The following is a 24,231-nucleotide window of genomic DNA, read 5'->3' as shown; positions in this document are numbered from 1 at the left end:
GTCTGTCTGTCTGCTTTACTGCTGCAGTAACACCTTATCACCAACATTAATAAAGGAACATTTGTAGTTAATTAAAGGCTCAGTGTGTCAGATTTAGTGGCAGCTACAGTGAGGACTGCAGATTGTAACCAGCTGAAACTCTAACTCCTGGTTAGAATTCCTTCAGTGTTCATTTTTCAGGAGGTTTTTACCAGGAGCTGAATTATTCACAGAGGTCTGTTCCTCTCCAAAACTAGCCAGTAGCCTCATTTGTAACCAAGTGCTTGAAATGTGCCTACGCCACTTTAAAAGCCTGTAAGTATCTAACGTGTCCACAGAGGTCTCTTTTTCCTCAAAACAAATGAACCATGATGGTGATTTAAACCAGTAAAAACATTTGATAAAGCAGTGTCATGTTTGGCATGTTGGAGACGTGCGGCTCGCCCACAACATGCCTGTGTGTGCGCTCACCTTTTTCTGATCCAGACATTTAGGCAGTTTTCACTGAGAGCTGAATTATCCACAGACGTCTCACCCTCTCCAAAACAAACAGACCATCTGATTTAACCTGGTAAAAATACGGAGTAACGCAGTTCCACATTACCAATCCATGTATTTCTGACACAGTTTGGCATGTTACTGCAGGCAGCGAGTCCAACACAAGCATCGGATCCAGACGTTCAACAGTTTTCACTGAAAGCACAGAGGTCTGTGTGAGGTCTGGTGTGAGGACAGGTGAAGCACACACTGAATAAATCCGTTTCCAGTTACAAAGCAGTGTAACTCTGGTGCTGCACATTGCAGTTGGGCTTAGTACAGTGGCCAACGTGGACACGAGGACGCGAAAACACCACTAGCTATGTTTCCATCCAAAAGTGATTTTAATCATTGGGAAATGCGCATTAAAAGAAATACAAATCCTGTGTGTTTCCATTAAATGTACAGACTTTGGTGAAAACTATGAACTCACGCGAGTTTTCCACAGAACCGGAAACAAAACACTGCTCGCATTCTTCTTCTTCTACGTTTTCTGGCGGTTGGCAACCAGCTTGTAAATGCATTACCGCCTTCCCGACCCGGAGTGTGGATATCACCATGGAGAGAGGTGCGCTACGTCAGACTTAATTTGAACGTAACTGTTTCCATCCCTTGTTTTGCAAATCAACATTTTTTCGAATCAACCAAAACCCGGCTAAAGCGAGCATATTGTAGTTTGTGCAAATCAGGAGGTTTTAATTTGAAATTTGGCGTTTCCATCATAATTTTCTGATGCGATACTTCTAGATGCGCATCTAAACAGGCTGATGGAAACATGGCTACTGTCTCTATCTAGAGTCTGTGTGCAACAATAAACTGAATAGCGTAAATTTTAGCATTACTAATAATTTGCAAGAAGGTTCCTAGTTTGAACCCCAGGGTGTGGGAGCCCTTCTGTGGGGAGTTTGCATGTTGTCCCCGTTTCAGCGTGGGTTTCCTCCAGGTGCTCCAGCTTCCTCCCACAGTCCAAAGACAGTCCCAGGTGTGAATGTGAGTGTGAATGGTTGTCTAGCAACATGTCAACAGGTACACGCTGAGCTGTGCATACAACTGATTTAATGAGATGAAAAGTGCTATAAACAGTAAATCACTGCAGCTGTAGCACTTAAGTAAAACCTTAGATTTTTAGGTCGGGGTTGGTGAGGTTCCTCCGACTTTCCAAGTTGCATATCTGACTTCAGGGGGCGTTCCGGTTGAAATTTCCAACAGGGAACTCAGAAATTCCAACTTCCTAGTGCCAATCGAACACACCATTAGATGCCCACGTCAGATTCCCTCAATCAGTTTGTAATGTAGCATTTAAAATTAATTTTTGATCTCAAGCCCAAAAAATGCAACTCCACAGGGTTTTAAAAAGCCCCCTTGTAAAAAAAACCTAATTTTACATTACATCACACAAACCCTCTGTGTGAACACAGAAAGTATAATTTGGGCTTGGTCGTCTAAAGGCTTCTATACACATGGTGTGGTTTATAAAATGTGGTGATATGTCTGTCCAGAGCTGAGGTCCTACATCACACTCTGAGACACGTCCACCGACTGCCACTTTCGAGCTGCGGCCACTAAACACAGCCTGCCTGAAACATCTCAAAATGTCTCTCTCTGTGTGACACAGATTGTGACCAACATATTTTTAGACCCGTCAGTGTGACATGCAGCAGACCTGCTCCACACAGACACCAACGTCATTTTGTTTTTGAGTCGATCAATTGGACAAACTCTCAGAGTTGGTGCATGGTTCGTCTTCTACATCTCATTTGATGCTGTTTTCTAATCACCTTCTCACACGTCTCCGAGCCGCTCGCAACCTTCAGCTGCTCCGTTTATTTAGAAACAGGACAGAAGACATTGATTCACCCGCTGCACTCGGCCTTTTGACATCTCCATTCACACAACCTTTTTTGTGAAACCCTGACATCTCTAATTGACTTTAGGTGAGAATTGAGGTGCAGAAAGCGCAGCCCTTGAATGTCTACATTTTATTAGAACTGTAGGTAATGAAAGAGAAAGAAATCTAAAACTTGAGCTCGTTCTGTGTGTCCTTCTAACAACTTCTCCAACCTCTTCATTTTATCTGAATCATCTTTTTGTGGGTTCCTCCTGTACATCATTACTTCAGTATGGTTTAACTCCTCTGCAGGTTAAACAGGTGTTAATTCTCCTATGAAGGCAGCTGGTCCAAGGTCCGTTGCCAAGTCGAATTTTAAATAGAGACAGTGGAGGAGTGTGCTGTGAAATATTCATCATCATTAAACATGAAGACGGCCTTAGTTATGCCCTGTCCTACATTAGCCATTCCGCTGGCCGCTGCATCTTTGAGCAGGTCCATAGATAACCCAGCGAGTCTTGATAAATCAGATGACCGGCGCCGGGGCTTTTAGTCCCGCTCTATCCCCATCCTCCCGACGTGTGATACCCTAATGATGTTATTGACTGGTAAACTCTCAAAGGCTCTGCTGCATCTCTAAAGAAAACAGCTAACTGTGTGTGTGTGAGATTTAACTGAGACAAAATGGCTTTTCACCGCTTTAATGAAGAAATCACATCTTTTTCAAGTGGAAACTGTCCAAGATGTGAAACTCACAGAACAGAAATGTGCTCTTAGGAGAGCTGCAGAGTGCTCTGTGTTAGCCACCGTGCATTATCTGTAACACCTCTACAAAACAAAGATATCTTCATTTAGAAGCAAACATGCAAACATCTGCTTTGGTGTCAAGACGGTTTCACTACGCCTCGGTATCCCGGTGCAAAAACTAGGGCTGTCAAACAATTTTTAAAAAATAGCTAATTCATCTAAATTAATCACATACATCATTTTTGCTGTGAAAGTATTTAAAAAAATCCAGTTCAATTCAGTGTTGTCAGATGTGTCGTAGTAAAGCTGCTGGATGTTGGACACAGTTGTCCCCCTGTCCTCGACCACCCAAACTGGTCTGCAGTCCATTCTGTGAGGGAGTTAGTGAGTCGGTCACAGGTAGACTGACTCAGTCTGAACACCTGGTCCAGTGTGGCGTGACGAGGCTGGCTGCTAGCGTTAGCATCAGAGGCTAACGCTCAGAGCTCAGACCTCTGGGTTTGCTGCTAAAGTCTTTGTGTTGAGGTGAAATTTCAGATTGAAGTTCTCCGATGGTACGAACACACCTTCCTGCAGAACCTGCAGAGAACACTGCTCCTATCAACATTCAACACTGTGGCCTTCAATGATTCACCGTTTCAAAGGGCATCACTGAACATGATTACTCAGCATTCATTTTTTAATGTGTTATTTTCTCTGTGATTAATTAATCTAAATGAACGTGTTATTTTGACCGCTGTAATAAAAACAATAAAAGAAGCACTACAAAAGTCGAGAATCGTTATTATGAAATACACAAAAATATAAAAAAAAATATGAAAAGTACAAGAAATGTGTAAAATATTTTAGTTTTAAAATGAGCTGTGGAGTGTTTCAAATAAAGAGGATAGAATATTAAAACTGTGCATTAAAGGTCCAGTGTGTCAGATTTAGGAGGATTTAGTGGCATCTAGTGGTGATGACTGTAGAGTGCAACCAGCTGAAAGTTCTCCCGGTTAGAATTCCTTCAGTGTTCATTGTTCAGGAGGTTTTTAGCGGGAGCTGAATTACGAATAGAGGTCTCCTCCTCTCCAAAACAAACAGACCAGCTGATTTAAACCAATAAAAACACTGATTAAAGCAGTTTGAAGTTATAAATCTGTGTTTCTTCAATGGTGTTCGGCCTGTCTGAGAGGGGCTGCTTGCCCAGCACCTGCTCATGTGTGCTCATCTTTTTTCTCTGATAACTTAAGATCAGGATTTTCTTATTTGTACGTAGCAAACATTTAGTGTGGATTCTCTGCAGAGTTTTATTAATGAGGCCCCTGACTGGAAGATACTGCAGTTCCCCTTTAATGAAACGTGTAGTGTGTACAGATGAGAGTCTTGTCAGACGGGCTCCAGGTTTTGTTCCTGAGGTTTTGGTCTTGAACAGAAACAAATCAGGATTCTTTAACTGATGTTTTGAATAACTTGCTCCTAAGGTAGCTGCAGCAGTGAAACACAAAATGAAATTCACCCTCAAACACATCAAGGAATACTTTCATGCTTTCATCAGCCTTCAGTGATTCACAGACAGAAACTCATCTTCTCTGTGAATAATATTTGATGTATGTTCTGTGTTGTATGTTTCTTTGATTTGATTATATTTCTACGCTCTGTCTTATTCCACGTATCCTCTTTATGAATATTTAATCATTGTAATTATCTGTATCAAAGGTGCAGTGTGTAACTGGAGAAACAGGAGTTTACTGTTGAGTCTCATTCCCAGGTCGTCAGACACTTTGGGCTGGTGGTTCAGTCTGACTACAAACCAGAGGTCATTGGTATTTGACCTGGGAGTCAGGAGAAGTTTCAGCTGGTTGTAATGTGCAGTCCTCACCACAGGACGCCACTAAATCCCCCCTCAGCCTCACACACTGGACCTTTAACGCACATTGTTAAGAGCATCATCTCTGCATACACCATCCTCTTTGTTTCAGACACTGTACGACTCTTTTAAAAACATATATCCTGGGTCAGAGTTTCCTCAAATGTACACACCATTTCCTTGGCAAGTTTTTTTTTTTTTAAATAATCCCCATTTAAGCCTAGAAAGTGGCGTACACACATTGCAGACCTTGTCTTGTGTGTACGCAGTGGTTATAAACGAGGCCCCGGGTGTGTACATGTTCATTTGAGTGACACTTAAAAGATGAAGGCCCCCTGACACTTTGGGCCCCTGGGCTCAGTGGGGCAGATCAGTGATCCACTCAAACTGTTTTTTTGACCTGTTTAAAGTTTCTATAAAGAGTCACCATCAGTAGGATCCATCGTGCACGGAACAGGAACCTCTGCACCACATTTCATTATCGTCCCTCCAGATAGTTGTTGAGATATTTTCCACTGTGGACCAAAGTGTTGGATGGACCGAGTGACATCACCAGAGAGTGTCGGCTAAAGTCTAATTGTGTGCTGAGTTAAGAGAAGGTCCTCGGGGAGCTGCGGTCCCTCTCCTGCTAATTATCTTTACTAAACGTGGTTTTCTTCATGCACTCACATGTGCCATGCATCACTTTGATCCAAAGTTTACAGACACTAGTCATACATTGGTTACTGTTACGTAAGTGCAGGGACTTCATTAAGGCGTTCATAATGATCTTTATTGCTCTCGTATTCCGAGTAAAGAATCCTTCTGGGTTTTATTCTGTTCGAGAAACAATCTGCACGGCCGGCTAATGGTTATTAAAAGCAGAGACAGGCAGAAACTATTAATGAAGACGATACATTTTGTGTAACAGGTGGCAGTAAAATGCAAATGAGCGGCGAACAGTGAAATAATGAATATGGTTTATGTATATTTATCTTATCTAAACATTAACATGAAGACGCAGCACATTACATTTTTGAAACTGTAATGATGTGTTCATGTTTAATGAAGGGGACGATGAGCACACACTGCGTCCTGTAATGTGTCATAATGATGCAACACAAACACTCATTAAACATTTAAACGTTTGGCGTCATGAGGTCACGTTAAACAGCAGCTCTGAATATTTCTAACTTTACTTTACGGTTTGTTTGAGATGTCACATGATCGTCACTTGGCCTCTGTTCGTCCTGCTCAGAGAGTTCACACTGTTTTATAAGAAACTTTCAACTCAATAAACTCACAACTTTCAGTTCACACTAAACTCTCCATTGATATAGAGCACGCAGTAGTAGCACTACATCCTCTTACTTTAATTGGCAATAATCAAAAAACCCCAAAGCACATTAATATATCATCAGGCTCGTCAGACGCTGCACTGTCTGTGTCTCAATATTTTATCAGTGTAACTAGATTTAAAGATCCAGATATAAAAAATAGAAGTGTTACATCCTAAAGCAACAGGAGGCGCATTTCCCTAAAATGATTAACTGGAAACAAACTTCACGATGAGAAACATTGAACAGTCTCTTTTTTTTTTCCTCCGGCTCGTCCTGTTTTCCGCAGAAACACTTAGCACATTAGAAACAATCAGCAGTGATGATTCAGTTCACACTGTTTCATATAAGTAGGTATGTTTCAAAGCAATTTTAATCAGAATGCAATTTGAAAAAAACTCAGTTCTCATCAAATTAAAGATGATAATAATGATTAAAATGAGTTTTTGTACTGAATGTTTCACTGAAGGAGAAGGTCAGTAAAGTTTCCTGTTGACAGAGTCTGAAAAGAGACATTTAGTTTCCTCAAATCATATTTTCTTTAAATTTTGTTCACTTTGTTTTCAGTATGTTTTTTATTTCCTTTGTTTCCCACAGAATTAGACTCTGTGTGTCCCCCTGCGGCATTACAGTGTCCGTCCACTAACAACTTTTTTTTTTTGTCACTGACAGGCTCAGATTGTTATTTTAAGTGTCTGACAGCATCATGAAAGGACCCCTACAGAGATAGAGCTTTGTGTTAAGGAGTAAGAGTATTTAAATGGAGTCTGGTGGATTTGGTGACAGTGATTTCAGGGCTGTTTCTGGTTAAACAAAAAGGATCTGACTGTTTAACACAAAGCTCTGTCTCTGTAGGGATCCTTTCATAATGATGTCAGACACTCAGAATAACAATCTGAGCCTGTCAGTGACAAAAACACTTTAAGTGGACGGACACTGACAGTGCTCAAGTGCCTGCAGGGATTACATTACAGCCTCCTGCATTTAAAACTTTACTTAAAGGGTAATTTGCAACCTGGACCCTATTTCCCCACATCTTTGTGTCTCAGTGACTGATGGGAACAACAGCTTTGAAAGTGGTTCACTACTGAGAAAGAGCGCTGCAGCCGACAGCGGTTAAATCGACTGCAGTGTAACCACTCGGAGCATGCCATGTTCGATTTCAGGACTGTTTCTGATTAAACAAAAAGCATCTTACTCTTTAACACAAAGCTCTATCTCTGTAGGGATCCTTTCATAATGCTGTCAGACACTTAGAATAACAACCTGAGCCTGTCAGTGACCAAACAAACACTGTTAGTGGACGGACACTGACGATGTGAACAGAGTGGTGACATTACAGCCTGTTTCGTGGCTGTCGGCTGCAGCGCTCTCTGTCAGTACTGGACCAGTTTTAGAAATTGTTCCCATCAGTCACTGGGACACAGAAACATGGGGAAATGGAGCCCAGGCTATAAGTTGCCTTTTCAGTAAAGTTTTGAATGCAGGAGGTAAAATATCTGGGTATGTCTTCCATCACTGGTGTTGCCATGAAGACTAACAGTACGTGTGTGTGTGTGTGTGTGTGTGTGTGTGGTCACAGTGTGTCCCAGTGGAAAGTTCGGTAAAGCCTGTGCTGAGGCGTGTTTGTGCACCAACAACGGCACCTGTAACCCAATTGACGGCTCCTGTCAGTGCTACCCTGGATGGATCGGCGAGGACTGCTCCAAACGTGAGGCGCCACAAATCATCTCCTCTTCCTCTTTCTCACTCTCTATCCCCCCCCTCACCTAAGCACTTATCGACCCGCTGAAGTTGACCGTGAACCAGTCAGACACCGCTGAGGAAAACAAACAAAACGAAAAAACCCAGAGGCAATTACTCCATCGGCTCTGACATTAATTATCCATCTTACACTGAACAGAGCTACCACCCAGTTCACCCAGCTGAAGGCACAGAGCGTCCTCAGCTCCTGCTCAGCCTGCTGATGGCTGCTGCTGCTGCTGCTGCGTTAGAGAGGAGACTGTGTGTATTGTTCATCTTCCTCTGTCTTTATCTAACTCTTTGTGTGTGTGTGTGTGTGTGTGTGTGTGCTTTGATGCGTGTTATTGGCAGCGTGTCCTCAGGGCTCGTGGGGTCCAGACTGCATCCACACATGTAACTGTCACAACGGAGCTCAGTGCAGCGCCACAGACGGAGAGTGTAACTGCAGCCCTGGATGGACGGGACTCTACTGTACTCAGCGTATGCCTCACACACACACACACACACACACAGAGCAGTGATACACTCTCTGGCTGCTGTGAGAGCACGTTACTGATGCGCTCTCACTTCTCGCAGCGGAGTCACAGAGGTCGGTCTCCTGCTTTGAATATCTCACACCTGCACCTCCATCTGGTGGCAGATCAAACAAACTACATGCCTGGAGACATTTGGCTTTTTCTTATGAAGCTAAATAAATAGACACCACTTTAAATAAAGAGGTGAAACGTGGGATGACTTCCATCGCCTTGTTCAGGTGTCACTCTGACTACAGCAGCTGCTTTTGGCTGAGGGAAGTTTTTAGTCGGATAGTTTTGTGCCTCCTTGTCTCCTCTCTCCTCCGTCCTCCTGACTGTGGCCCAGAAATGGATCTCAGTGTGCTCCCTCGAAGGATCACTCACTTCCTAAAAGTCCTAAAATCTTGAGGAGGAAGGAGAGAGGAGGAGCTGTGAGCGAGGATACACAGGTGTATCCTTGGCGAAAGTCTAGGTGTGACACACAGTTGATGATGCAGCTGTGTGTCACGTGTCCAAAGCACAGGTGTCTCATTTTGATAATCAACCTGTTGCCTCGGCTCCACTCTACTCGTGTCTCCTTCTTGTCTCCTCCACCCAAATCTCTGGGACAGATTAAGACGCGAGACAGGAATCAAGGATGTACAAACAATACACTGAGACAAACCTCTTCATTCCTTTATCTCCTTAGATTCCTTCCTCCCTTCCCTCCTTCCCTTTCTACTTCATCCTTTCCTCAGTGGAGTTCGATGCCACCTCAGCTGGCCAACATCGTTAGACGCTTATACAATGTCAGGACAGCGTCCAATGCTGACATCAGTGTGACGTAGAAAACTGACAATAGATGGCGTTGATGTTTTGTTGGTTTTAAGTTGTTGTTAAATAACCAAAATCCAACGTCTTCCAAACATCTCATGCTGACGTCATCTCAAGGTAGAACATTTAGTCGTGAGGTATGGAAAATAAAACCCAACGTCCACACAACATGAAACTCGAACGTCGTTAGACATTTAAAATATCGTCAGCCTGATTTTCATTCCAAGCAAAATTTAAAGTCTGGGTGAAGCAAAGTCAGTGATTTGTTTTTAAACACATCAGACGTGTTGGAAAATAATGACTGAGAACTGTGTTGTTGCATCATGGAGTCAGACTGTTAAACTGTCCCTGTGTCCAGGATCGGGCCTAAAAACCTGCTGGATGACACACTGGAGTCCTGTACTGCCCCTTACAACCCATTTTGAAACCTAATAATAATAATGATAACTTTATTTGTGCAGCACAGTTGATGCAGCAAGTGAAACTCAAAGTGCTTTAGATTAATAAAATGAGAAAACACAGATATGAGACAATACAATGAAGTTAAAAAGATATAAATACACACACACATAAAAAATATGGCAGATATCAGATAAACAGTCAGGAGCCAGTCCATGAAGAGATTTAAAAACAAAATCTTAAATTGAATTCTAAACTAAACGGGAAGCCGATAAAGAGCCTTTAAAACTGGAGTAATGTGCTCTTGGCATTTAGTCTTGGTGAGCAGACGTGCTGCTGCATTTTGGATCATCTGCACTTCACATACTTGGTGATTGTTTTTAATCTTTTATATTCTGCTGATTATTAATAACACATTATTCTGTGGTGTTACGAACTCATCACACATATAAACACTTCCTTGCTTCACCCAGACTTTAACGTTTGTCTGATGTCAGAGTGCAGCCTCTTTCTGACATCACATTGGCTTCAGGGTCAGCTGGGGTCGTTCAGATACTGTTAGAGAATAATAAAAGGGAGAGCCAGCCTTTATTAATAACTACTTAATAACTTAACGCTTCATAACTCAGCGTCTAATCACAGAGGCTGTAAACTAATCATCAGTTCAGTCATATAATCTAAAACTCAAATGTGAACATGAAACCAAAGAGTCTGTTATGAGCGACGGCTGCGTTACTGTTGCATTGTAAGTATAAAAGGTCAGAACTGATCGAGCAGCTCGTTCTGTCTAATGGATGTTTACAGCAAACAGCTGTGGTTTAATTTAAAAGTTTTCATCCTCCACGTCAGCTCAGATTATTCTGGGTTTGTTTCCATCCTGAGTGAAACTCATCTGCTGCACTGATGCTGCTGCGTCACCACAAACAGCTCCAGAGTGTCTCCAGGGTTAAATCTGCCTGAGATGCAAACTGGGTTGGGTTCAATCTGCAGAGATGATCCGTGCTGGTTCCACTGTGACAGATCAGATTAGCCAGTCACAGGAAAGCTGCTTCAGATGAGTGGATCATCTCTCAGGTCTGAGGAACAGCGGATGTTGGAAAGTGTCCTCGTCCTCTGTTAGACATTGAAAACATGCTGTTGTGTGTCTGTCTTCAGGCTGTCCCACAGGTTTCTACGGCGCCCAGTGTGCTGAAGTGTGTCGCTGTCAGAACGGCGCCGACTGCGACCACATCAGCGGACAGTGTTCCTGCAGGACGGGCTTCATCGGACAGAGCTGTGAGCTCAGTGAGTGTGTGTGCACGTACACGTCCGTACACACACAGTGTCAGGTGTTGAGGATGAAAGTGAACCAGCGAAGGCTGAGCAGTAATCTCATCGATGTCTTAGACAGCCTCGTGTCATCACAAAATAATGATATTCTCATATTAATATTCTGCTCACGTAGTTCAACAGTAATGAAAATGATTATACTTCATATTAAAATGTATTTTAATGGAATAAACATTAGTTATATTGTAAAAGTGATGAAGAAAATGAAAAAGAAGCACAGCAGCTGCTGCATAGTAAAGATGGAGGGATGTATTATGACAACATAGATTATGAGATTATGTAAATTCATCAACTCATTTCACACCACAGTTTATACTGAGCTAACTGTTCCTTTAAATCTCTGCACATATGTGTATGTTGTGCGCTCAGTCCAGTCATCAGATGAAATTGTACGTTTCTGCAAACTCCGGACACGTTTTATTTTCACGTTGATATTTATATTTGATTTTTATTGACACATGTAAAAAAAAGACTTGAAGATACAAACAGAAAGTCACATTCACAAATAATGTAAAGCAGTTGTCAGTGTGAAGTTACTTTGATTTACACATCTGAAAAGGAGTGAGAGGAAGTATAACCTTATTGAGTCCCGCCCCTTCTCCATTAAGTCACTGAGTGAAATGAAACAGCTTCAGACAGCACGTTTCATAAGATTCATATCAGTGTTTCTAAAGTATCTGAGCTGACTGTGGAGGGGACTGTGGATGATTTGACACCTCAGAGAGACGCCAACAAACAACTGAACTGGTTGTGATTTAAGGAGTCATTACTGTGTTTCTGACATCTTTCTAACCCCTTAAAGGAAATGGCCACTTTAGAATGAAAATACAGTCAGTACTTACTGACCCTCATGCTGACAAGAAGTCCAGTGTATTTTTTTAATCCACAAAACTCTTTCGGGGTATCGGAGGATAACAGCTAGCCAGAATAACAGCTACACTTGAAGTGCATTGAAGCCACATTTTGAAAATGTAATAAAACGCCGCTATTGCATTTTAAAAACGTCAGAACGGCTCGTCTGTCGTAATCCAAGTGCCCTGAAGCCGCGGCATGCAAAACTGATTGAAAAGACGTAATTTACTCCACTTTTATAGCATCATTTCTCACCATGGTCAGTTAGCCTGCATATTGTGTGACTCGAAAACAAGAGCGTCTTTGAACGTTCTCCAGTCTCGCACAAGTTCCCATGTTAACACAGCGCTCCTGCAGGCTAACTGACCACGGTGAGAAATGATGCTATAAAAGTGGAGTAAATTACTTCTTTTCAAGTCAGTTTTGCATGCCGCAGCTTCAGGGCACTTGGATTACGACGGACCAGCCGTTCTGACGTTTTTGAAATGCATTAGCGGAGTTTTATTACATTTTCAAAATCCGGCTAGCTGTTATCCTCCGATACCCCGAACGAGTTTTGTGGATTAAAAAACTACACTGGACTTCTTGTCGGCATGAGGGTCAGTAACTACTGACTGTATTTTCATTCTAAAGTGGCCATTTCCTTTACTGAGGTTGTCTTTAAGCGATCCATCGCTGTGTTTCCTGCTGAGATAGTGGCACCAAACATGATCTTTTCCAAACGATAACACACAAACATTACCCCTAAATCCAACGTATAAAAATAAAAACTAAAAAAAGGAAAAAAAATCTGTTTTTCAGCGATCTGATTGGTCGTCTTCTTCTGACCCTTTGCCTGGCTTTAGGGTGATATAGCTGACTGTTGGTTTGGCTTCGTCTGGACAGTGGTTTGGTTTTTGCATTCTCATTTGGACGGAGGATTTTTTAAAAACATTTCTGTTTTCAGAAATACCTGTGTCCATGTGGACTCGGTCGTAGTTTCATGGTTTTAAGATGATGAGCTGAAGAAGAGTCGAGCCACAAAGAGACGATGGAACTTAAACTGATAATCAGAGTTCTGAGTTTAAACATTACACCTGTAATAATCTCTGCTCACCCACCTGTGAGATCTACAGACATATCAAACCTCTGCTCCTCCTCCTCTGTGTCCAGAGTGTCCTGCAGGGACGTTTGGTTACGGCTGCCAGCAGCTGTGTGAGTGCATGAACAACGCCACCTGTGACTACGTGACGGGAACCTGTTACTGCAGCATCGGCTTCAAAGGCATCCGCTGTGACCAGGGTGAGAGCTAATGTTGTGTGTGTGAGGCTGATCTGAGGGTCTGATGGAGATGAAACATGAAAACAAGATGACAGGAGGATATACATTATGTTAGAGATTAAAAAGAAGACGAAGTGTTTCTGTAGGATGAAGGAACAAAGAGTTCTCTGATGACGCACACGTCTGCTGGGTTACAGATAAAAAGACAGATCTGGTGTAAAATACAAGAATAAAATATGTAGAGTCAACAACACAGCTGTGAGTGAACTGTGAGGACTTTAATGAGCCGTAGTGTGTGTTGGTGACAGGAGATCAGGTGTTGTGTGTTTACCTGTTGTGTGTCCCTGTCCTGCTCAGCGGCTCTGATGATGGAGGAGCTGAACCCGTACACTAAGATCAGCCCGGCGCTGGCATCAGAGCGCCAGTCTGCTGGCGCCGTCCTGGGCATCATCTTCCTGCTGCTGCTCATCATGGCCATGCTCGGCCTGGTCGTCTGGTTCCGCTACCGGCAGAGAGAGAAAGGCCACCACGTGCCGAGCGTCACCTACACGCCCGCCCTGCACATCAACTCCACAGACTACTCCCTCTCAGGTGAGACGACCGAGGCTCTGGTGGTTAGCTTCTTCCTCCAGGTGGTTTTCTTTCTTTCACATCAGGCTGAGTGGACGGACAGACGACCTGAGCTACAACTGGAACTGATACTGTTTTCATTTAATCATTTAATCCATAAATTGTCAAAAAATGTGAGAAAGTTTTTCATCAGTTTGTTTTGTCAGGCCAGAGAGATTCAATTTACAATGACAGAAAACAGAAATCTCACATTTTAGAGGCTGGAAGCTTTATAAACAATCAGTTATTGAAAATTGTTGTAAATTAATTTGCACTGTGTGAGATAATGACTGTTAGTGTCTGTGCAGCTCTAACCTTCTATGATCACACGCAGGAGAGAGCAGGTAAAGGAAATGAATGTTCTCAGTGTCTTCTCTTGGTTCCAGTTGGACTTCCTTTGTTTTAATCTGCAGCATCAGTGTGTAGATTCCTGGTGTCAGGTTGTGTGTGTGTGTGTATTGATGATGTGTAGATGATGTCAGTGTGTGTGCTGATGCTGTGTGCTGACAGCAGGGCTGCAGTGTACAGGCCTGCTCTCCTCTCCAGACTCCTCTCCCAGTAACAGCTCTGTAGGACGCTGCTTCTCCAACCCCAGCTACCGCACTCTGGGGCCGTGCACCTACGCTGCCCACTACGCCAAGCCGGACAAGAGGAGCTCCGCCAAGGTACGTTCAAGGACTCTTTCTCTGGTAGATGTGATTTTGGCTGCTTTATTTTTGGCAGTTTTTTTAATCCACTTTATTTATTATTTTTCACATTTAAGAAATCATGTATACAAGAGTACAGGAAAACATTTTTTCTCCCTCTGGAAACAAACAGTCAGATAAACTGCAGTATGAAAGAATAATGTGCCCCATAAAAAAAAGCATTAATAGACACATATGTGTGTGCACCTGTGTGCCTGCAGATGTTGAGAACCAACAGTACAACAACCTCACAGCTGTTCAAGCAGATATGTAATGAAGGGTTGTTATACAGGTTACCCACAAGGCCACTGCCCTTAAAAAGAGTGAGCTGCTAACAGGTTGTCATTTTAACAAAATGAACAGCTCTCATCTCTGTCAGTCAGAAATCAAAGATCCATTCTTTATAAAACAGGAACCAAAGGGGACGGGGCCTAACAAATCTTAAATATTATTACGCGCCTTCTCCTCCTAACTTTAATTAGTTATTTACAATCGAAAAGGTGTCTTATGGCATCATGAATACAGATTACAGTATTAAAATAACTCAGTGAAACAGCAGACAGAAATAAATGATAATGAACGACAAACAAAACTAAAAAAACAAAATGAAAGTGATTCATTCAGGATTTAAAGTTCACAGATATTCATAACGACAGAGGGCCTTTGCTATTTTACAGCATTTTACATATTTTTTGTTTAGAATTACTTCATTTAGAAAGGCAGGAAATATTGGGCTAGGTTTTTTTTGTTTTTTTTTTTAAATTGTGAATAAAATATAATAAAATATTGATCCCAAATTCTGTTTTCAGAAAACTTTATATTTTATAATATAAAATATAATATATATAATAATAAAATTTATAAATAATAAAAAATAATAATATAAAAATCATAATATTTTGATCCTTGTAATTCAGCCAATATTGTAAAAAGTCCCAAAAGGTCCTGATTAAATTACAGGAGAAGAACAGAAGGTTTCAGTGTCTGACGTCACTCTGGTTTACACATTTGGCTGAAATCTTTATGTCCTGCCACAAAGAATTAAAGTGTCACGTCATCTGGACACGAAGCATCGTCTCATTTCTGTGAGTGTTTACAGTGTGTGTTTTAATGTGTTTCATCCTGTGTGTGTTTCCCAGATGAAGACGAAGAAGCGCCACAGGAACAGTGCTCCAGAGTGGGGGGCGTACTGTAACCTCAGCGATCTCGGTCAGTCTGAGTTTCTTTTGCTTTGGCTCTGCGTCGTCACATAGACGCTGTTTAGGAAGAATGGGATGATAAACTGGAATATTTCTGCAGAATAATATGAGGACTAAAGGACACACTGTACTCTGACGCTGCAGTTTTAAAATTCCTGGCACTAGATGACTAAACACAGATTCAGCTCTGCAGCCTTCAGCAGAACCCATCACACACAGTCACGACAATTAGGGACTAACACTGAGTAAATTAACACTGAGTTCTACCGACTTAAACTTTTCTTAAACAAAACAAACAGACTTAAATGTGACTTTAAACTAACAGATGTTGTTTTAAAATCATGAGAGTTTTACGTCAGTTGGTGAACTCTGTGATCTCCATCTTTTGGTGTGAGGTCATTAAACTCAGTCTGAGCTGTCTTCAGTCTTTTTCTGGTCTCAACGTTCCAATAAAATCAGACACGTTTAATATTCTTGTAAGTTTTTAGTCTCGGCTCAGGTGAAATACTAAAGTTCAATGACGTGAACATCAACAACCAATGTCTGCGCTCTCCTCAACACCAAACAGGAAGCACGAAGCCAGTTCAACTTACTCAGGATATCTTGTCATTATCTGGCCTGACTAACCTGTCACATCGGCCGTCTGATAACCAGCACTACAAAGCTAGTTAAAAATTAGTTCAGTCAGCTCTGGGCTCAGCCTTAAGGCCCTGACACACCAAGCCGACGGTCGGCCGTTGACCAAAGTCGGGCCGTCAGTGAGCGTCTGTCGGCCTAGTTTTTGCGGTGTGTCCCGTACGGTCGGCACTTCACCATCAGTGGCTTTTTGGCCGATTGAGCACGTTGAATCGGCGGTGGAGCTTGTTGGTGAGAGAGATCACTCTGATTGGCTGTTCAGGTTTTATTTCCTCGCCCCTGTAGCGAGTGAATCTGCCTGTAGTGAAACCGGGGCTAACCGGTGCTTCCTCCTCAGGCTCCACTTCACTCAGCTGCCCCACAGACCCGCTGCTTCTTCACACTTTAACCTGAATAACAAACCGGAGCTAGCTGGGAGCGGCTAGCGGAGCGTTAGCCGCAGCATGACCGGAGGGAAGCACAGCCAGTTAGCCTCCGCTAGTCTCTGAGCTAGCCCCGGCTCTCCGTTTGGATCCAACCGGAGCACCGAGCCCTGGTTTGTTATTCAGGTTAAAGTGGGAAGAAGCAGCGGGTTTATCGGGCAGCTGAGTGAAGTGGAGCCTGCGGAGGAAACACCGGGACCGTCTGGATGTAATAGTCCGTGGAGGTGCTGCGGTGCTCGGCTGCACAGATAGGAAACCCCTCGGCTGACAGGATGTACCACTCTCTCACTCCGCTCTCTCTCATGCAGGCGCAGAACGTACGTGCTATTTGGCCGTCGGATGTAGTCCATGTAGTGTGTTCAAATGCAACTGACACAGGGCGACGTGAGGCGACGTAGACGACACAACAGTTGGCTTTCATTGCTGCTAGTTCTTTGATGTCGGTTTGGTGTGTCCGCACCTTGTAAAATTGAATTTCCCCTCAGGGGGATTAATAAAGTATTTAAAATTAAAAAAAGAAAAAAAAATCAAATCAAAAAATCAGCCACGAGCACGTTCATGTAAAAGGGGCGGGGTTGTTAATTGCGAGTGACATCATCAGAACCATGAATGAAGGAGGCTGCTTCATATCATATGTGTTGATATCAAAATGTTGATGGCGTGAAGTCTTGAAAACCTTTAAGGACCTTTTTTTTATTTATTTATTTTTTTTATGTTTTCACCTTTCAGAACTTTTTTTCTCTGTTTGTTTTGTTTTGTTTTGTTTTGTTTTGTTTGTTTGTTTGTTTGTTTGTTTGTGTTATTTTCACCTTTCGGGACCTTTCCTCTCTGCTTCCAGGTGTTTACTGCATCGACCGGCGCTTCAGTTACCACGTGGAGCCGCACTACAGAGGTACAGTGTGAGGTGGACTGAGCCTGTGTGACATCATCAACCTCTGACTCCCCCAGCCAATCCTCTCGCTCCAGCAGTTCCCTCAGCCAATCAGAGCCTCTCTTGCATTTTATGTTGCGGCATGTTAACAGGCGACGCTGCTGCTCTGTCCGGTGATCACATGTAGCTCTGAGCATCTAACTCTGGTTCAGTGATTTGTACAAAGTTAAAGTTAAAGTTTATAAATGAACATAATCTTAATCATTTAGGTTGCTGTTAGAATATCTAATAAAACAGATGAGCTGCAGGACAAAATGAGGCTTCATGCCTTCAGGGAGTGCTGTTGCCATGAGGGGGTTAACTTGGTCCGTAACAGTGTTAAGGTGGGTGGAGCCTGTCAGGTGGCGTCCACATGAACGTCAGGACCAGAACATCGTACTGTGACTAAATGTCGGACTGTCAGTGGTTTTGTTGTTTTGGCTGATGATCTTCTGCAGACAGTATGAAACACTCCACATGTAACACACACCAAATGATTTCAGAGAAGAGAACCTGAGAAACTGACTGAACCCACCTGAACTCTTCGGGAGGTTTATTTCTCAGAGTTAAAGTGCAGGAAGAGGATGAGTCAGTGATGAGCAGCATGTTGAACCCTCACAGTTCCTGCTCCTGAACGCACTCTGTCCCTGAACATGATTGTATTTGATTGGCTGTTGTTGATACGAACCTGCCGGTGCTGACTGTGTGTTTGTGTCTCTGCAGGATGAACCTGACTCCTCTCCTCTGTGTGTTTCCCCTCTCTGCCGGGGCGCTCCTCCTGCTTTGACCCCATCACTCCCAAAACTCACCTGTGGGCACTTCTCCTCATGATAACTGAATGCTGTGTTCTCCTCGCACTCGCTGTGTTTCTCCTTCAGATGTTTTTAACCTCAGCTGCTTCTGATTGTTGATGTTGGCCTGAGAGTTTAACCTGTTGTCCTGTGATGAAATTATTATTTTAACATGTGTTTTTCTTACAGGACAGTTGTTATTGTGATAGTCTACTTTTTTTATTCTTTACGTTAAATCCCAAAGAAACCAAAACCACCAGTGAGTCAATCAGCAGCCATCTTCTTCCTGTGTGCCATAAAAACACATCACTGTTCCTTCATCACCATGAACACACACACTGTAGGTTATTTTGACACCTTCACACACCATCCCGCTGACACCAGAACAGCAAATGTGGATTAATCCGCCACTGAAAATAGTCCCCAACAAAGTCTTTATTTCCTCTTGTTGGCGCTAGCCGTGGCTGAAGGCATTATGTTTCCGGTTTGTTCATACATCATCATACAAAAATCCATCAGTCTGTTCCATTCTTGTGAACATGATATCTTAAGATCACTCTCCAAATTTGGCACAAACAGATTCTGGTGGCCAAAGGTCAAGGTCATTGTGACCTTGCATCCATCTCATTCTCATAACGCAATATTTTAAGAACAGCTTGAATGAGTTTCTTTAAATTTGGCACAAACGTCCACTTGGGCTCAACAATGAACTGATTAGATTTCAGTGGTCAAAGGTCAAGGTCACTTCAAGGTCACTGTGACCTTGCATCTGCCTCATTCTCGTGAAGGTGACATCTCAAAAACACCTTCAGAAAGTTTCTCTAAATTTGACACCAAGGTCGACCTGGACTAAAGAATAAACTGAATAGGAATTTGTGGTCAAAGGTCAGTGTGACCCCACAAAATATGTTTTTGGCCATGACTTAACAATTCATACACTAATTATGACAAAACTTAACACAAGCGTCCAGTAGGGCATTTGTGTACGTGTCCCCATCCTTGTGAGCATGGTATCTCAAGAACGCCTCAAGGGAATTTCTTTAAATGTGGCACAAATGTCCAGTTGAACTCAAGAATGATCTGTTTGGAATTTGGTGGTCAAAGGTCAGTGTGACCATGTGTTCTTCTCACTCTGGTGAACCTGAAGAAGGCCTTGAGGGCAATTCTTCAAATTTGACACAAACGTCCACTTGGACTCAACAATTAAGTGATTAGATTTCAGTGGTCAACTGGACAACTCCAGAATTCATACATTAATTCTGACCAAACTTGACACAAATGTCTAACAGGATAAAATAATGAAGGTCAAAGGGTCAAAGGTCAGCTTGACTGTGACATCATCATGTTTTAACGTCATATCTCAGGAACAGAAGGGGAGACATTTGGTCAGATACTGAATTGGTGACTCTAATCTTGAAACTGTGCTGATTGTATAGATCTTCTGTGTGTGAAGCATCCATGTTTCCACTGACATGGATGGAGACTGTCCGAGACACTGGACTGGTGGGCGGAGTCATACAACCACAGGGTGGACTGGTGGGCGGAGTCATACAACCACAGGGTGGACTGGTGGGCGGAGTCACACAACCACAGGGTGGACTGGTGGGCGGAGTCACACAACAGCAAATCATAAATTCTGGTTAAAAATAAAAGTTTAGGAAGTTTGTGAGACAGATTTCTGTTGGTGGAATTTGTTGACAAATCAGAAATATAAAGAATATCCTCAGCCTAATCGTCTGACAGCAGCATCTACAGAAATGTAATTTGGAGTTATAACAGCAGGAAATTTCTGACATGATGTCTGAGGGAGCAGTGCTGCTGATAGGCCCTGTTATCAGACATTAAATTGGTTGCTATGGTAACTCCTGTAAGAGCCAGCAGCCTGCAGGAAATGGTTCATACATGACACATCAGATTTTTCTTTCTAACCTTCATGAGAAGGAAACAGAACAGCAGCTGGTTTCACTTCAGGAAGTTGCTGTTTGTAATATATGTGGTTTGTATTTTTAATATTTAGAGGAGGATTTTATCCTTTAATAAATATTAAACTAAATAAAATATTATACTAAATATTAAACTAAGTCTGAGGTTTGGATGTGCTGCAGTACAGGTTATACCTCAATGAGGAGCCTCTCCAGTTCAACAGGAGTCCAACAGGTTCATGTGACTGGTTCCTCCGTGAGTCACGGAGCGTCACTGATGGATGGAGGTTAATGATGGACGATGTTTATCTTTCAGACTACATGAAGGGCTCGTTGTCCAGCACCTGCTCCCTCAACAGTGAGAACCCGTACGCCACCATCAACGACGCACCTGCTGTGTGTAAACACTCAGAGAGCAGCTATGTGGAGATGAAGTCGCCAGCTCACCATGAACACATGACACACTGTTGCTCTGCCGCCGCTGCCATCATCACCACTACGACCACCACCACTGCACCCGCCAAGAACGTCTACGACATGGGTGTGTTGCTTACATCATGTTTTATGCCTTGGGGCTGGAAAAAAAACAGCATAGAAATAATGAGAACTGATCCATCAACTAAATCATCTCTACTTTAACCTCATTTATCTCCTCTCAGAACCGACCATCAGCATCGTCCAGGGAGCCGGCAGCATGGTGGTTCCCAGTTACCCTCAGAACCCGTACGACCTGCCGAGGAACAGCCACATCCCGAGTCACTACGACCTGCTTCCCGTGCGCCCGAGCCCCTCCCACAGCCACAGCCTCACCCTGCACAGCCACAGCCCCCCGCTGCCCGGCAGCCCCACCAGCTCGCTGCTCTAGACCTCCACCCCCCCACCCCCCCACAGCACCCAGACTGGACACTGGACCAGTGCTCCCAGTTCATCCAGAGCCAGGAACTGTGAACTGGGATAGGACATGGTGGAAAGAGTTGGTGTGTGTGTGTGTGAATCTCCTCCCTGCAGCGCTCCGACCGCTGCTCTGCTGTTTGATAATTTATCACTGTATTATATCCAAACTGTTTCTGTGCCGATCAATACTACATATTTGTGTTGTATTGTAAATTCCCCCTCATCAAGAAAATGCCAACGGAGGGAATATACACGTACGTATGCACACAAGTATACCTTTTCTCTGGTATGCTGATCTCTTGGGAAGTCGAGGACGATCGGTAAAGAAAATAAGTTACTGTAAATGTTTCTGGGTACGACTGTTGAACTGAAAAATAAACGTGCGTGCCAAAGACGAGACTGAGGCCCACGTCACACCTGGACTGAGTGGATCCACCACACCTGTACAATGAAGCAGCATCACACGGGCATTATTTTCTGTGGAGAAAAGGTGCTCATTACTCCGATATTCTCCCAAAAACAAGGACCTAAAAATATGTAAAGAAATGCACACAAACTGCAGTCTGGTCAGATCTACACGACCTGTACAGTTCTGGTATTTTTACACATCGTTTCTTATTTCCTGTTTACATATTTAAAGATCCTGATGAGGATCCATATTTTCTCTCTGGAAAGTTCTCTTTTTGTATGTACTGTAGACGGAGTGGTGTATCGGCTGTACACTTACTGTACACTAGTGATTATTATTGTGATTTTCTTTTGTTGTGTCGAGCTTAATACACATGCATGCCAAAGATTATTCAAGATGTAATATTTAGACAGGAAAACCCTGATTACGTTCTGTTGGTGCGAACTGATTATCGTCATCTGGCTGTGTCAACATGGGAATCACTCCGATCTCAAACACGCACTGCAGGGCTGCAACCAACATTTATTACTGATTCATCTTCTGATTATTTCTTCAATTAACTGATTAATTTTTTGGCAAATTCGATGTCATGAAAAAGTGAAAAATGTCCATCTCAGTTTCAGTGAGCATACTGAGATACTGAGTTAGTATCACATGGTGAGAAGAGAGGCAGCAAATTATAACAGATTTTTTGCCGAAATTGTTTATTGTTTATCAAAATTGTTGCCATAAATTGAGTAATTGCATCAGCTCTAAACCTCTTCCTAACATACAATGTGCAAACAAACTCTTGTCCAAATATACTGCCAGTGAAAACAACACTCAGAGAGTCTCATGAGTCCCGATCGAGCCTGAAGCACCGGCTCGCTGCTTCTCTGAAATAAGACTGGAGATGCACATATTTTTGCAAAACATGATGAAGTTTTGCAAAAATAGAGCCAGGGCAGTTTTTGAAGCAAGCGACACATTGCTCAGCCTGTTACCTGATGCACACTGAAACAATCTGATAGTCACTAGCTCGTATTGCATCTTGTTAAGAAAAGGTGAGAGGGTACGGTCACACATGAGCAAAATAAACACTGGCGAATATTCATCTCTCGTCGACTTTCATTCAGTGCAGGGGGGGGCAGCTAATGTTGGATTCAGACTACGTAATGTCAGCCTGATTATAGCCCCACGTGGACGAGTGTTGTGCATAATAACCAACCGGGAAGCCGGTGTTCACTTCCTGTAAAATTGACTTTTTTTCCTAATCCCATTACAACCACAAAAGAATGTCAATTTGCAGTGTTGTACCGACGTAGTGCTTTTATTTTGAAAGAGACTGTATCAAACTGTACATTTCCTGTGAAAACATAAGTGTATTTTGAAAACAGACAATGCATGTAACAGGCTGAAGTTGACACGGCGTCCCAACAATCAACACACCCAGGGTACCTTGGACGTCATATCTCAATTTATGACCACATGTGACCACATGTGGACATGTGACGAGGTCAGAGTGAGAGCGTGTTGTTCTCTCATGTGTGACTGAACCCAAATGCAGGGCTGTATTTGTTACAGAGGTCAAAAGTGGAAGCACTTCTTATAAAAGGTCGATGATGTCAGTGACGTCACAGAATCACCAGATTTTTGTTCCCGAACAAACACAATCAAAACATGTTTCTAATCTTCTGGTAACTGTTTCCAACATGACATAAAACAGAGCCGTGATGAATAAAATCCTGCCGAACTTTTCAGTGACACACAGAGGTCAGATTTGTTCAAACTGCTGATAAAGATTCGTTGGCAAATAGCAATAACAGGACATGTTGACAATCAGATGTAAACAGCTTTGTTTTCACATGTATTTGTTTTCCTGCTTTTGTTCCATCGGCTCTGACTTTATCTCGCTCGTACGTCTTTTCCTTCAACTCTGACCCAGATAATAGTTTCAGCTACAGTAGATGTATCCAGTGCTGCTTGTTGGTCTTTTTGTTTCCAGCCCTAAACTCAATAAAGTTGTCATAGCTCAGGAGAGTGGTGTCATGTCTCGTTACGCAGCAAATAATCAGAATATTAAATTATCTCAGTCCAAATTATTTCTGGTTGTAAAAGCATTAAAACAACTGTGGTCGTCCAGAAAAATGGAGATAAACAGTTGTGTGTCATCTGCATAACAGTGTATGTGACATCATGTTGACTGGCAGTGTTTCCTGTGTAAAGTGTCTGTCATATAAAATCATCCAGACTAACAGAAAACATTATCGGCCCAACTTTAAGAATTGAATTGCCAAAATCTGTAGTTCCTCTAATGTCCACTAGAGGCTGGCTCCAAGAGCGAGTCAGTCCCCACAGAAACACATGTTCAAATGTAGAAATAAACTCGTTTACAGCCTGGTAGCTATGGTCAACAGTTAACCAATGACATCCCTAGTCCCACCACTGGAACTGCATTACCAGCGGTAATGGCTGAATGAACAACGCCGCCGGCTCACTCCCACCTGATCCAGGCAGTGAACATTATTGAGCATATTCAGTGGGCCACATAGCATGAAAGTAAACCAGGAGGCTAAACTTTGAGTGTGTTTGAGTATGCTACCGTGG

The 24,231-nt window shown here is 42.8% G+C and overlaps 1 protein-coding gene across 1 annotated transcript in view; it reads left to right on the top strand.

Moving 5' to 3' along the window:
- LOC125880807 (multiple epidermal growth factor-like domains protein 11) overlaps positions 1 to 23,623 on the top strand; it is a 213,203-nt gene extending 189,580 nt beyond the window's left edge. The window contains exons 17-26 of the mRNA XM_049563551.1: positions 7,839 to 7,967; positions 8,351 to 8,479; positions 10,882 to 11,010; positions 13,060 to 13,188; positions 13,525 to 13,758; positions 14,287 to 14,441; positions 15,602 to 15,671; positions 17,558 to 17,611; positions 20,659 to 20,883; positions 21,002 to 23,623. Of these exons, the coding sequence (XP_049419508.1) occupies positions 7,839 to 7,967; positions 8,351 to 8,479; positions 10,882 to 11,010; positions 13,060 to 13,188; positions 13,525 to 13,758; positions 14,287 to 14,441; positions 15,602 to 15,671; positions 17,558 to 17,611; positions 20,659 to 20,883; positions 21,002 to 21,207 (1,460 nt within the window). The 3' untranslated portion in view covers positions 21,208 to 23,623. The remainder of the gene's footprint in view (positions 1 to 7,838; positions 7,968 to 8,350; positions 8,480 to 10,881; positions 11,011 to 13,059; positions 13,189 to 13,524; positions 13,759 to 14,286; positions 14,442 to 15,601; positions 15,672 to 17,557; positions 17,612 to 20,658; positions 20,884 to 21,001) is intronic.
- The last annotated feature ends 608 nt before the right edge of the window (positions 23,624 to 24,231 follow it).

This window comes from Epinephelus fuscoguttatus, linkage group LG2 (genome assembly GCF_011397635.1).
Source record: "Epinephelus fuscoguttatus linkage group LG2, E.fuscoguttatus.final_Chr_v1".
NCBI classification, from domain to species: Eukaryota; Metazoa; Chordata; class Actinopteri; order Perciformes; family Serranidae; genus Epinephelus; species Epinephelus fuscoguttatus.
The sequence above is the reverse complement of the archived record's forward strand: the minus strand, read 5'-3'. Positions and strand labels throughout refer to the sequence as shown.